Source organism: Gavialis gangeticus, unplaced genomic scaffold (genome assembly GCF_001723915.1).
Source record: "Gavialis gangeticus isolate Ggan-Ray unplaced genomic scaffold, GavGan_comp1, whole genome shotgun sequence".
NCBI classification, from domain to species: domain Eukaryota; kingdom Metazoa; phylum Chordata; order Crocodylia; family Gavialidae; genus Gavialis; species Gavialis gangeticus.
Window position 1 is genome coordinate 7,651,224 of NW_017728996.1, and position 14,749 is coordinate 7,665,972.

The 14,749-nt window shown below is 51.2% G+C and overlaps 1 protein-coding gene across 1 annotated transcript in view; it reads right to left on the reverse strand.

The window, feature by feature from the left end:
* Positions 1 to 6,845: 6,845 nt before the first annotated feature.
* The window catches only part of PLEKHO2 (pleckstrin homology domain containing O2), a 40,968-nt gene continuing 33,064 nt past the window's right edge, over positions 6,846 to 14,749 (reverse strand). Inside the window, exons 4-5 of the mRNA XM_019503810.1 lie at positions 13,407 to 13,505; positions 6,846 to 11,108 (exon numbers count right to left, since the gene is read on the reverse strand). Of these exons, the coding sequence (XP_019359355.1) occupies positions 9,876 to 11,108; positions 13,407 to 13,505 (1,332 nt within the window). The 3' untranslated portion in view covers positions 6,846 to 9,875. The remainder of the gene's footprint in view (positions 11,109 to 13,406; positions 13,506 to 14,749) is intronic.

Below are 14,749 nucleotides of genomic sequence, written 5' to 3' on the forward strand. Positions count from 1 at the left end.
TTTTTTTTTTTTGCACTGCTTTCCTTTTAAAGAAATTGCTGCCGAAGCCTCTGCAGACACAGCCCCTCTAAGGGCTGCTGCTTTCCTGGGGTTTTCTGAGGTTTGGCACAGCAAGTAAAAGTGGAAAATATTTCCCACAACAGAGAGGTGGTTTGCATTTAATTGGGCATAAACTTGACTTAGTCTGTGACAGGAAAGCACTTGGGCCTGGCCCTTCTCTGGTTTCAATCCGCCCAGCGCTGTGCAGATCAAGAGGAGAGAGCAAACTGCACACGAGCCGCCAGCCGTCACGTTGCTTCAGCAGCAGTCGGAAGATGCTCAGATGCTGCAGCGAGATGCCTGGGTTGAGAACTGCTGTAGATGAGGCGATTCGTATTTTAGTCGGTCTCAGCAGATCATTTAAAAAAAGAAAGAAGCCCAGAACCAGAAAAAGTCAAGTCTTTCCCCAAGCACCAAGAGGCCAGAGCTGCTAGGTAATTGCGAGCGCAGGAAGCGGAAGCTGTCACATGCTTACCATGTGGTTTCCACCACAAGGTCCCTTGGGCTTTCAGCAGGGCTTACCCACATACCCATGCACCATCCTCTACATACGAACAAACAGATCCCCCTCCTTGCCACAGTTTTTCTTGGTGCTAAGATCTGCCCACAACGTCCCACCCACACATGGGATGCAGCCCCGTTGCTTCGTGCATTTGAGCAGTGAGCATGCAAAAAGGGAAAGGGCCGTGACAACCTCTACATGCCTGTAATGTTCCTCCTCTTTTCAGAGGCCTGCTGCCCCTTGGCCCTAAGGGCTGCATTTCCAGTTATGGGAGTGAGCGGGTTTTTTCTGTGCGAGACCGAGAAAGACCAAGGAGAAAGGAAATTTGCTTAAATAACAACCATCGCAGGAAATCAGTGAGATCTCTGTGGCTGTGCTGCAAGCAAGGACTTAGAGCAGTCCCTTTTTCAGGGACTTCACCGGTGCTGCGGCAGCTTGTGGCAGAATGGCCTGAGTGATGGACCGAGAGCCAGGAGCTGCTGCATATTCACGCAGCCTCTGACACTGATTCTTGCAGTGGTCTTGGGCAAGTCCCTAATGGCCTGGTGGTCAGCCCTGCTGGGCAACAGGCAAATTCCCCTGAAGGCAATGACGAAAATCCGGCCACTGAATTCTCTGGGCTGCTCTTCACCCTCTGCATGGGGAGGGAAGGAAGTCCTGCTTCCTCTGGGCCGTGTTAAAAGCCTCATCATGGGGCAGGTAGCTCCTCCATGATGTCTACGCAGCACCTACTACAGCCTAAGTCCCCTGCAAAGTGAGTTAGAGTATTGCAGAAGAAGAAGCGTCCGCTGTTGTTATCGCTAGTCTGTTTGTATCCAGCCTCCCGTCCAAACCCTGTCACCCCCGTAGGGAAGCCTGGCTAACCCAAGATGCTGGATATCAGCTCAGAAGGTCCAGGTGCAATCGCGAACTCGCCCCAGGTTTCTTGAGTGATTTTGCTATATGGCTACATATAGCTGCTGAGGATTTTTGCAGCCCTTTCCCACCTGATGCACAGCATGGGGGTAGTAACACTGCCTTCCCTTTGTCTGTTTAGATCAGGGGCGGGCAATTATTTTAGATGGAGGGCTGCTTACTGAGTTTTGGCAAGCATGACAGGCAGCCAGGGGCAGATAAATATTAATTTTCTAAATTTCTTAGGGGGCCAGATAGAATGGCCTGGTGGGCCACATCTAGCCTGCAGGCCGCATTTTGCCCACCCCTGGCTTAGATAGAAATTCCTTCGGAGCAAAGACAGCCCCTTAATTTGTGTGCAGAGGACAAGAGCCACCCATGAAGCTGGAGTCTCTGCCGCATTGCCACAGTACCACTAATAACCCTGCAGTGCCTGTGTGGCCCGGGGAAACGGGCGGTGTTTACCACTTTTCCTGTTACTAGACAGTCTAGAGAAGCCCACCCTGGTGCCAGGCTGGAAGAGCACTGACCCCATCTTGGCCCGTGGACGTGGCCAGTATAACTTCCCAGCAAGCTCTGGATGAAGGCTCTTGGCCCTGGCTGTGTCATCCGTCTTGGTAGTCACACCACTGAGAGGAGTGGCAGCTGGTGTGGAGCAGGTCGTGGTGCTGACAACGCAAGGACTAAATAGGCAAGACCAAAATGAATCCAGTGTTGTGACGTGTGATCATCACGGGGCCACGTGCTAATTAAATACCTCTGTTTCTCTAACCTTTCCGTCACAGTGCTTGTCTCTCCCTCCAGCTCTGACATCAGGCCAGTCCAGGGTTGAAGAAACAGGGCTGCATAAAACCTACCCTGAAATTTTGCACCACTCCAGCCCGAAGCGGCCTGGGGCTCTCATGCCTGGACCAGTCTCCTGTGTGCCAGCTACAGCTAGGGCCTTGCTATCGGATGGTCTCGCCTGCCTGCTTGCAGACTTCTCCTGGGTTGGCATCAGCCCCTGTTTGCCGCTGGCAGAGGAGGGATCACAGCCCCAATCCCTGCTTGAGCATGATGTGCCAACTGGCCTTGACTGCCTCTTTGTTTCTATGTAGTCTGCTTACTTCTTGATGTGATGCTTCGCTGGGTCTCTGAGCATGGAAGCAGAAGGGACAAGATGGCATGCTGGCCCTGGCAGGGTTTCTGAATGAGCTGGAAGCAGGAAGAAGTCACCATTTCTCTGGCCGGTCCCAGGAGGGTGTGGGCTCAGCCAGGCATGTGGATTTGGGGGCCCTTCCAAACCATCCCTGCACGCTTGCCGCTTGCCAGTCACTACTGCGCGAACTTGCTGGCCATGGGGTGGAGCGCAGAGCAGTGTCCTTTTAGAAACCGGCGAAAGGAAGTTTTCCTGTCCCGTTGCAGCTGCCCCCCCAAATCCTGAACGGGGGGCAGGTTTTGCAATAACGAGGCCGCAAGTGCATTAGTCAGACACGACAACATTTCCCAGAAGAGAGGCCTGCTAGCAAGCTTTGCTTTCGGTACAGACCCTGGGCTTGCCCAGAAAGCTGGTGCAGGAAGCCCCTGTCCATCTCGAACCCTTTCCTGGACGCGCCTGCAAAACCCATTCCCAAGGACAAGCTTTCCTTCTGGAAAATCCCAGCCCCACTCTAGTCTGCCATTAGCCAGCATCCTGCTCTGTCCTCCCTGGAAATACCGCTATTTTTTTGTTAAACATCTAAATGGCCAATTCTGGACTAAGTTAATGGTATTTTCAATCACTAGGTTGTAGGCGCTGAAGTCTGGCTTGCTCAGCCCTGCTGGGGTGGCTCCTCTGCAGCTTGTCCGAGCCCTGGGGGTCTCCGGGGGGCTGCGCGGGACCCCAAAAGGTGTTGTTGGCTCGGTGCTATGGAGCAGAAGGGATCTCTGACATGCTGGGGCTGACCGTGGGCAGGGGAGAGGGTGGCTGTGGCTGGCGGGAGGCCCTGGGGTGTTTGAACCCCCAGCTGACCTGCTTCTATCAGCTGCTTGCTACAGTGCATGCTCACTTCCCCCAGCTCAGCCCTGACGAGCCTGCAGCCCGAGACCTCTGCAGGCAGCAGAAGCGAGCTGATTTCCTCATGACGATGCATCTATCCTTATAAGGGAACAGGCCGTCCAGGACCGAGCCGCGCGGTTGTTGTGTGCGCTCAGCTGCCATCTCGCCGGGGTTTGCTGCACGGCTCGTCTGCAGGGCATGACTTAGCTGCAGTGTGCTCCAACAGCGCCGGGCCAGGTGGCTCTCTGCAAATTCTCGCTCCGCTTCTCTAGCAAAAAATGAGTTGCTCCCTTGTCCTGGCCCCCATCACTTGCTACCGGCTGCTGAATTTACAGATGTGAGTGACAGCGGGGCAGTGCATGCTGGTTACCCCAAGGACCACTGCCCCATGCCCCTGCTCCAGCCCTAGAAAGGAACTGGCAAAGCCACTGTTGGGGCACCCTCGGTCATAGCTCTTAAAATCTCTCTCCATCACGGAGAGCAGTGACAGCGGGGCCCGTGCTTGGCGTGGCTTCGCTGCCTCATTTTCGGCCTGTGTGGAGTGGGAGCATCCTCGAGAGCAGCGTGGAGGTGCTTTAGAGGCATCTCTCTCATTAAGTCTAATAAGGCTCTGCTGTTGCCATGAGCCATGGGTATTTCGACCCCACACCTACACGAAGCCCTCTTGGCCCTGATGGGGCTTCTTGTGGGGAACGTGTTGCAAGACCTGGGGTCTCGATGGTAACCAGGGACTTGGGGGGTGGCGTGGGGAGCTCCTGGCATCGACCTATTTGGTATAAAGTGAACTCGGGCTATTGGGATGGGCGGCTGCTGCAACCCAGGCTCTGCTGCTAACTTCTCAGGACAGCTTTGTCCCTTGGGACAGAAGGGGACAGGGCTACTGAGTGCTGGCCCCTGCTGCGATGGCCCCTTTGCAGCTTGTCAGAGCCCTGGGGGTTTCCATGGGGCTGCACAGGACCCCGAAAGGCTGGCGGAAACCTTCTCTGATATGCCACCGGCATGGCATTTGGGCTGCGAGCTCCTGAATTTGCATCTCTGTTTTTAGAACTGAAAACTAGTTAGTTCAAAACCAGCCAGTTAACTGAAAGAAAACAGTCTCCCTTCCCCCCCCTTTTTTTTTTTTTTTGCAAAACAGGTGCTAAATAGGTCCGGATTGTGAAAGAAACTGGAAATAGTCCGGTTCTGGGCATTAATGACTGTTCTGTCCCCTTTTCCAGTAAGTAACCCTCCTTTCCCAGAACAACACAGGTTTTTCTAAGCCCTCCCCTCCCACCCCCGGGTGAGCAGTCACTGCTGTCTGCAACCACCATTGAGGAAGACTTCGGTTCAGAGGCCGTGTTGCCGTAGCTGGCCACTGTTCACCAAAGCATTCCCTCCAATGGGGCAGGTGGTTTCACCCAGCGTCCAGTGCAGATCTGCAACCAGGCCGTGGCAAACTGGCCTTAGGGAGTTGCGTGTGGACGTGCCGCACCACCACCAATCCTCCGACTGATCTTTCTCTGGCTGCGAACATTTGTGAATTGGCTGCTTGGCTGCCTCGGCTGGAGATTCCTAAATCTTGTGATGAAGTATAAGACAAGTCCTGTCTAGATTTGATTGTGGGGGGGGGGTCCTCATCAAGAAGCATTTTTCAGTGAAAGGGGTTTTTTTTTAACTTTTGGCCTGTCATACAGAGAAAAAACACACGACCCTACGATTTTGCAGCACCTGACTAACGTAACCCCTTGACTGAATTGAAAAGAAGTGTGTTGCCCAGCTCTAGTGCCAGTCGGCTCTCTTCACAACCTCAGAGTGGACCCAAATCAGACGGCACATGAAGCGTAGAGGCAAGAACAGACCCCCCCCATCTTGTGACTCGCAGGCCTCTGTATAAACCACAATATCACCTTTTAATTCAAGCTCAATCTAAACCTCTTTAAAAAGTGGATGAAGCATCTGCAAACCATTTGGATCCCAAAAGGGAGCAGAGCTCTGAAGCAAGCCACGGCCCCCGTCCCTTCTGCACAGGCCGCCACTGCAGCGTATCCTGCCCGCGGCTCAGTCTGCAGCGCTCCAACGCTAGTCCGTAGTGTTGTCCACCCATGCTTTCCTCTCTCCCACCCTCTTCCCCCCAGTGCACACCCTTCCGCTCTGGGATCCAAAGGGCCTCTCTTTCCCTCAAACCTCTCCCAAGCGTTTCCAGTGCCTAGCTCACCCTTTGGTGGGGTGAATCTGGGGTCTTCCTTTGTCATCCCCGCAAGGCAGTGAAGAACAGCTCTCGCTAGATGCAACAGGCTGCTTGTGGGGTGGGGGACGGGACCGTTCCCAGAAAACCGAACCACTCCTTTCTCACTCCTGGCTCATGGTTAGCTCCTGATCTAGCTCAGATGAGATTGCTTGCACAAGCTGCTCTGGGAACAATGCCACAGTCCTTTGTTCCCTTCCCTTGTTCTTCCTTCTCATTAATAGCAAATGGTGATTCTGTTGAAGGGGGGCATTATTGCCACATCCCCAAATTCTTGTACAAGCAGAAGCCAGTGTTGTCTTTCAGCTGGCTGGGGCAGCTGATTTTCTGGCAAGCCTTCACATTGGGGTTTTGGCATCTTACCTGCCTTCTGGGTACGATTATTTAACAGTGGCACTGGTGGCCAGGAGCACCAACCTGAAGTGAAGGGCACGTCTAGGCTGCCACCTGCAACGCTGAGACCATTGCAGAGGAACCCTGCCCCATCACTCTGCTCCACGCGCATTGCTTGTTGAAAAATGTCAGGCAGCTACTTCTTGGCACATGCTCTCAGATTTGAAGCCCCCAGCACGCACCTGAAAGCAGTGCTGGACAGTACCTGGCCCCCCTCTCACATCAGCCACGTGGCATTTCTGCAGCATGTGGTGCTTCAGCACAGAAGCAAGCAGGTGTGGCCTGTTTTGCAATCATGGCAGAGGCATGTAGACATACTCTAAGCATCACATCCATCCCAACAGACGCATGGGGTTTGTGCACCAGAAAGCAACCTCAGTGCAACTAGGGCTTTTAAGAGTGAGTTAGAAGTGGGGGTGGTGGGAAAGGGGCCACGTTGGTAGGAACTGCCAGACTAGCTCAGAGCAAAAGCCTTTGGCATCCCAACTCTGACAGGGGCGAGCACTAAATGTCTCCGAGAGATGCAAAAAAAATCACGAGAGAAGGCAGTTACTGAATGACCTGCCCCTTCCATTAGGCTGAGCAGACTCGTGATCAAAATGGGAATAGCATGGGAAACCTGCGGAATTCATTCAGCGTTCAGGAGAAATCATGATGCTTCCTTTCTCCAGATACACAAAAGACCAGTTGAACTAAGGGTGCATGTGGACTCACCACTTCTAGAAGCAACTGAATCTATCAGAAAAATAAAACTCAACACTTTTGAGCAACAACCGCTGTGTGTTTTAAGAGATTTCACTTAAGTTATATGTATTTACACATGGTACAAAATGGTAAGTTCTGTTAGTACAGCACATACAGTATTTATCTGTGGCTTGTAAAAAAAAGTTTTAGCTCCCCCGTCTCCTAACAGATTCAGGGGGATTCTGTTAGGATTTCCTGTTGCTGGGGTTTCAGTATCACATCAGACATCTGTTCAGTAAAAGACTCAGTATTATATAAAAATATACAGTAAATATGAGCACAGCCTGTCATTTTAGCTGTAGCAGACATGGGTGTCCTGGTGCTTTTCATCAGCGCTTTCACTCGACAGGTGTCACACTTAGCACGGTGCAGTGACAAATGCCTTGCAAGCATCTGTGTCTATTAGAGATGTTGCCAAACCTTCCCCTGGATCCAAGCATTCACATCCCAGGGCTGGGTTTGGCCATTCCTGTGGAGGAATCTGAATCCTCATCTGAACTTTACCTATGACATGTGCATCTCCTTTGCCCGTACAGAGGATTGTTTTATTTCCCAAATGCCTGCCTGGCTCCCTGAAAGCTGCTATCCCACAGCTTCCTGTCCGCACCAGGTTTTTCTACAGTTCCTGCTGACATCACACAGTGTTCGGTTAACAAAAGTGCACATGCAGAAAAATCCATCAAATGGCTGGTAGGCACTGAATAGACCAAGTCTGTATTGGTAGCTCTTGCCTTACAAGTGCATCTCCAAAGAGAACAAGACTCTCGGCTACCATTGACTCTACAGCAGTAAGTTATGCAGAACTAGCGTTCGTCCTTGGGCTGAGTTTGTGCAGCTGCGTTCTGGACACCAGCGGTTCAGTGATTTTTGTTGTCTAGAAGTTGGGGCTGTTTTGACTCTTGAAGCTCAAGGGAATGCTAACGCGCAAAAGCTTTGTGTGTAATAAAATAACCAGTGACTTTCAATGCAAGTCCAATGACTAGCCTGAGAAGAAGGCAGAACAGTTAGAGCCAGGTTGTTCTAGCCAACCAGCCTGGACGTCTGGGGTGGAGCGAATACCTGCCTCGACCCACACTGCCATTTTTTAAGTTCCTGAAATCTTCTGGGTCAAGGTGTGCACCTTTCACACCTAGGAGAGGCCACTGTCTGAATTAAGAAGGGAATAAGAGCCTCTGAGTTTTGAACGTTGCTTTGCTGCTGCGCAGGAAGACGGTTGTGGCATCTATTTAGCCCCAGTGAGCTATAAAAGAAGGAACCTGAGATCAAGGTGGATGGTGTGATCCTGACTCTGGGTAGGCAGGAAGGTGGCAGCTAGTTGGAAGCGCTGCTCCTTAAAATCAAGCTGGAAAGGCCCCCTCCTTCCTCCAGTGCACAAGGCTGAAGAAAACAAAGATGAGGGAGGCAGGGGTCCTACGGGTGCTGATGTGGTGCTGTCAAGAGTGGGAATGTTGGGGCAAAACCACGGAAGGAGGAGAAAGCAATGACCCCCTTGGCTCGGTCCAGGAAGTGCCAGTGCACCTGCACTGCAGAGAGGTGACCAAGTGTGTACCGTGCCAGGATGCAAAAGGTGCTCCCGCCTTCAAACACGAGGCATAACTTTGTGACGATCCCCCCTTCAGTCCCGGTTCTCTCACTAGATACTAAGGGAAGTGGGGTTGCTTTTAACCGAAGGGCAGAGATTCAGGTGGAAATTGGCCGAGTCCAGATCAGGCCTTTCTACCATGAACACCTTGTCTGGTTCAAAGCATTTAAGCTCGTGCTGCCCCGCTCAACCCCAAAGGAATTTATGTGCAAACTGCATCTCCTTCAAGGAACGTAGCATGCCCACACGTGCGTCAAGACTGGGCCTTCATGCCTAGCTTGTAGCCTCGGCATAGCAGGTAAAAACCTGCTAGAACAATGTGAATAGGTGTTGAGCACGGCCTGGTGCCATGATGCACGCCTCCCTGCACCCGTCAGTTCCTAGCCCAAGACAAAGCTGTTGTACGTAACATGGTGGGTGCCTGCTTCCAGGACAGCTAACATCCTTAATGAAAGAGCATCTTCATTGCAGCCCCTATTAGGTACTGACTGCTCTCCCATCCCTCTCCAAACATCTGCCTAATTATTCCCTCCTACAATCCAGGGGCAAGATCGGCTTATTCTTTAAAAAACCAAGTAGGTTGGGCAGCTGGAACTGCTATTTCACATGATACAGGGTAGGGATAAGCTTGTTTAAATTCTATTTTGGGTTCTGGGTTCTGCAACTGACTCCTTTGGCTTAACCGCTGCTCTGCCTCAGTTTCCCTTGTTGGAATGGTAGCATGAGGATCATAGTATCATAGTGCTTAGGGTCCGTTAATATTGGTCCAGTGTGTAAAACATGGAGCACTCTGTATCGCTCTAATAAATGGCGGTGATTTTGCATTATATCTAGGTCTGAAAAACAATCCTTTGCCATCATGAGTTTGCCAGCTTTGTGTGAATTTCTACCATGCCCGTTTGCACCTGCAGACTGAATGAACGAGTTTCCTCGGAGAACACGAACCATTCGTTCTCACGTTGCTGACAGCAAGTGAACTAACAGGGCACAATTTATCCTGACGTTTGGGGCGTGATTCTCAGTGGCAGTGGTTTAACTGGTGACACTTAACGTGTTCAGGGCTGCTGCATGGGTATAGGTGTGCCTGGGGATATTCATACAGGTGTGTCTGGAAATAACCAGTGCTCTTCATCTGATTATAAGTTATTTTTCAGGGCCTGATCCAAAGCCCATGGCTGTCTTTGCCAATTGGTGATTTGAATATAGTCAAATTGAGCCCTTAAAAGAATATTCACATTTTTGCAACCGAGGTTCATTGACTTGTAACTTATTGTGCTGAGGGAGTAAGACCTGGACTGGACTATTGCAGCAGAAAGAGACTACAATGAAGTGTGACTGAAAGGTTCGGCTCTGTTCTGCATGTGTGGTTTGTGCAGAGCAAAACACAACCTCATTTAACACTGGCCTAGCAACAGGGTTAGTCCTAAATGGCAACTTGCTTTGCTTTGTCACGAGGAAGACACATCTGGTGCAATCCATCTCAGGGAACGCTTCTCCTATACAGAGTCACTAGCTCCTTTCGCTTCTCTTTCTCCTTCTCAGTGGGCTCCTTGCTCAGTTCTCCAAAATCTCTGATCTCCTGTAAGACTTGTGTTGCTTGCAGGAGCTGCTCCACCGCCTCGTTGAGGATCGTCTTGGCAATCACCGGAGGCCCATTCCCATCCTGTGTCGGGTTCAGCTCCACCTGCAAAACCTTCTCCAGCAGTTTTTCGGTTTTTTCCTTTTCACTCGCCACTTTTTCCTCCATTTCAGCCAGGTCGTGGTGGGCCTCCTCGGGGGCACCGCCATCCACAAGTGCTTTCTGTGCACTTTTTGACTCGGGCAGCAAATCTCCCGGAGGAGCACAGCGGAGTTTGAGAGGAGAAGCGTCTTCTGCAAGCTGGCCTAATGGCATTTTCCTTGGACTAGATACCTTAACGTTTTCCTGGTTTGTTCCTGCATCTAAGGAAGTCTCTTCTTCCTCCTCCTCATCGGAGGCTTTCTTGCTTCCTTCTTCCCCTTCAACTTCTTGAGGGGTGGATTCTGCTTCTTCACCATCCTCAGCCTCCTCCATGGCAGGTTTGGAGGTGTCAGACTCCTGGACACTTGCATCCTCATCGTCCAAACTTCTCCTCTGGCTGGAATTCGTGGTTGCCTTCAATTTTTCTGACAAAATCTTAGGAGGGAGTGGAGGCTTTTCGGTATCTGGCAGGACTGCTTCAGCAAGGTGTTCTTGACTGCCCCTTTCTGACAGTTTGAGTTCTTCCGTGCTTTCAGGGTCCTGGGATGATTCATCCCAGCTCACTTTCAGCTTGTCTGATAGGATCTTAGGAGGAGGGATGGGAGCAGCGGCTGTGACTTTGTCGCTGAGCTCCATGAGGTTCTCCTTGCTGTCCCTGGAGGATACCGATCCCTCGGCACGCTCCTCTTTACTGACAGACTCCTCATCCCTGGAGCGCAGATCATCGCTGGATGAAGTAGTTTCTTTAAATGGCTTGGCCGGTGGCAGGGGAGGCGACAGTGGCTTTTTAACCTCTGGATTAGCCACGTTGTCATCTGCATTCTCCTTCTCAGGCACGACACTGGGTTTCGCAGGAGGCATAGGTGGCTTTGGCGTTTCTTTAGGAGGCACGTTGTTGGCACTATTACTGACGGGTAAGGTCAAGTCTGGAGGACCGTTGTCCACTTCATCCAGATCGAGCCTCAGGATGCCATCAGATGTACACTTGGCCACCTGAAATGGAAGGAGAGAGATGTTAGCGTTCATCCCATCACCCGTCCCTGATCCTCAAAACAAGCCTCAAAACTTCCCTGACGGTCAAGGAGGTACCGTGAGATTGGGATCGGGATTTGACTCTACAGGCTCTGCTGAAGGGAAGGGTCATTGTTTCCTATATCCATCATCACCTTGTTTTCAAATCTGTCAAAAATGTGACTTCTGGACCATCTAGCAAATAAGGGAAATGCTCACCAGGACCTGCTTGTATGACTTGACATGAGCTTTACAGAGGGTGCTGCTACCTTTGCTTCACGTGACATCGGCCATAATGAGCTCTGCGATGCCAGTGCAAATGACACGGGAACATGGAGGACTCGGGAAGAGAGCGGAGACAAAGCTGTTCCCTTCTGTAAATCCTATGCACGTCACACTGGGAAAAAAAAGCCTGTTTCTCCTCTTCTCTTACTCAAGAAAGTGGCTCGTACGTCGGCCGTGGAACGTACTTGCTGCCGAGTTATTCCATCTCCATCGGTGCGATGGTCAGACGACCGTCAGAGCCAAAACGAGAGGGCAGGAACTGGCCTGAGCACAGCGTTTATTTTCCCACTTCCTTGGGAGGGGGAGAGCACTCATACAACAAACCTGTCACAGCCTCTGCAGCAGGCCTGACCAAAGCCTCCTTTGGCACCTGGACCCTTTCAAGAGACCCCTGCACCAGTGTGGACGGTCCCTTTGCTGCCTGCATTGCTCACGATCCTCGATCTCTCCTCAGGATATTCACCCCCCTTACTTCCCTGGGATTGTGTAGCCAACTGTGTTGGGGTTGTTGTTTTTTTAAAGCAAAAGGAGGCAAGAAAAAAATAGACGGCTTTTTCTTTCTTTTTTACATTTACCGCACACCGTATTCATGTCTTTGCAGGTGTCTCGTCACCCTCTTTGCAGTCTCCTTTCCATAAAGAGAGAGCTGGGCACAGTTGGCCAGACTGGTCTGGTCCTGGCTGTGCAGGTCAGCCCTCTACCGGACACCGGGGGACACGTTAGGTCCTGATCCTGCTAGAGCCACTGTTGGTTCCTGATCCTTCTCCTCCGTACCCAGCAGAGCACTGCAACCTAATGGGGGTTTCTGCCTTAGACTTGTTGTCTCGCGTTTCCCGGGAGTGAAATGCCCAAGGCGCTCGCTCACCCCGTCCCCAGTCTGTCTAGCTCATTACGGACTCTGCTGCCCTCGTCTTTCGTAACAGCTCGAGCGTGCGTTTCCTCTTCCGTTCAACAACCATAAAATCATCCCTGACACTAGTCCGTGTGGTGTTTCAATACCCCAGGGTTTGCATCCAATACACCCTCCCCATGCAATTGCCCTCCGCTTCCAATGCCCAGAGAAGACCTCATTTGACTGAGGATCCTGCGTGATGCTGGAAGTGTCTAACGCTCCCCTTCGAAGTGCAGGCCCTCAAAACAAGAGGTCTGAGATTTTAGGCATGCAATACCAGCAGGGGAAAGGGAACTAAGTCTGTGAATAAAATTCCAGGAGAGCATTTGTGCCTCGGAGGTTTTGTAATGAGGAGACGAGTGGAGGAATCTGCTTATTTCTAGGCATTTCTCTAGTGAAAGATCCACCTGTTGGATGTTTCCTGGTTCCTCTGCACTTGGCACTTCCTCCTCTGTGCTAAAATCGGTTCAGACCCACACAGAAGGCCATGACGCTTGCAGAAAGAGCTTTAGACTTAAGCTGTTTCATTAGTGTGCTTAAATCTTCTAAGGCATCAGTGCAACTCCAATGCAGAAACGCCTCTGCAGTCATAGGAATCTAACATGAAAGGGCAACCTCTTATGCAAACAGGTTGGCTTCTCTTGAGTGCTAGTTGGGGCTGACAGTCGACAGGCTGGCCCATAACATTGCTTTAGAAAGGAAATATCTCCTTTTGACCCATGCTCTATGCTTCAGCGTCACCTGCTTTCTAATGAAACAACGGCGACTCCTGCCAAAGCAATTCAGGAGCTACGGAAAGGCTTACAAAGCAGATCACGGCATTGTGCATCAGCTACGACTGAGGGATGCATAGCTTACATAGCTAATGTCCTCCTCCTTCCCATAAGCCCTCAATAGCAGCCCACGTTCCCTTTAGAAGTGTTACCAACTCTTAAATGGGTCACACAAAAGCTTGTGCTCTGTTACATGGGTGCTTTGCCCTTGAGCACCTGTGCGCTTCAAAATCATTGCCACTGCCACCTGCTTGGGAAGTTATCCAAGCAGCGAAAGCGGGCAGGGGCCTTCAGCAGGCTGCGGCATGCAGCTCGGAGCTGAGCGCTTACCTCCTTGAGATGACTTCTGGTGGGTGGTCTTCGCCCTTGGCCCATCTTTGCTCTGCCCCGAGTCTTGTGTTCCAGGGAAAGGCTCTCGTCTACCTTTACCTTTGAAGAGGGAGAGAGGAGGTAAAAAGAGTGCATGTCAGTGACTTATCAAGGCATGGCTGAAAAGAGCTCACAAAAACACCCTTCCCTGTTGCTTCTTGGGTCTACATTTGCACCCAGGGTGGCTTTTCAGCATGTCATCATTATAATCCAGCCCCAGATTCTCATGCTTGGCCAACCCTTTACTTTTTTTTACTGTTCCTTGTCTCCTTTGTGCACCTGCGTGCTGCTTGCCAGCGTTGTTACGCTGCCTTTAAGGCTGCAATTGTTTCCAGAAATGTTTACAGCCTTATCTGAATGCTTCAGTCCCACCCAGAGGCATTTGCACAAGACACTGGAGCACTGAACATGCTACCCAAAGCCTCTTTGTCAGCAGGGCGCTGTGCTGTGCACCACAGCCATCTCGGGTGTGGAAGTGTTTGGAACAGGCTCCTTCACCTACTTGGCCTTGATGCAACAGATCCTCAGACAAGCCTGCAGGCTATGTTCTTGGAAAGCCAAGACTTGTTATCAATGCCATCCTCTGTTCTCCACAGTGGCGTGCCAGCAACGGAGATCTGAACAGAGCCATGGCTCCATATGGCTGCAAAACCTGACCGACTTTTCAAAGCTAATCCAGGCATGATCTGGTGCAGATTAGCTGCATTCAGCATCTTAGCTATAGTAATGCCAGCTCCAGATTCTCATCTTGGGTTGCAACACATAGGGTGACCAGGCTGTTCACACTTCTCCACTTCCACTTACGCTTATCCATAGGATGCTAGGCTAGGCATGGCAGTGGCCTGGGTGAAATTAAGAGAGTCTTTGCAGTCTGCCAAACTCTGGAGCTCCCTGCACCTCCAGGGCAGGAAAAGGAAGGATACAAGAGGGCTTTTGTTGCTCTCTGCCCAGGCTGTGCTTGGAATGACTGCTGAACATAGCAGGGAGACGTGCTAAAATTGCTCTTGCCATCTAAAAGGTGAAGGCACATCAATAATCCTGACCTGACTGTGAACTGTATCAGCAGCTCCCAGCAATAGACCTTCCCTTGTATGGCTTTAACGGTTGCAGGAAGCTGAGCAGAAGGTGTGAGCAGTGACCTGCATTAATTGCAACTGTAGCTGAATTAACACGTTTACGTTCTGGAAGCAGATTCAGAATGAAGTGCCAAGCACGTGGAAAGCCAGGGGCGACCTCCCAACCTAGGCAAAGCCCTCTTGCTGCTTTGGCTCACTTCCCATCCCCCCTGAACAGCCCCTACTCAT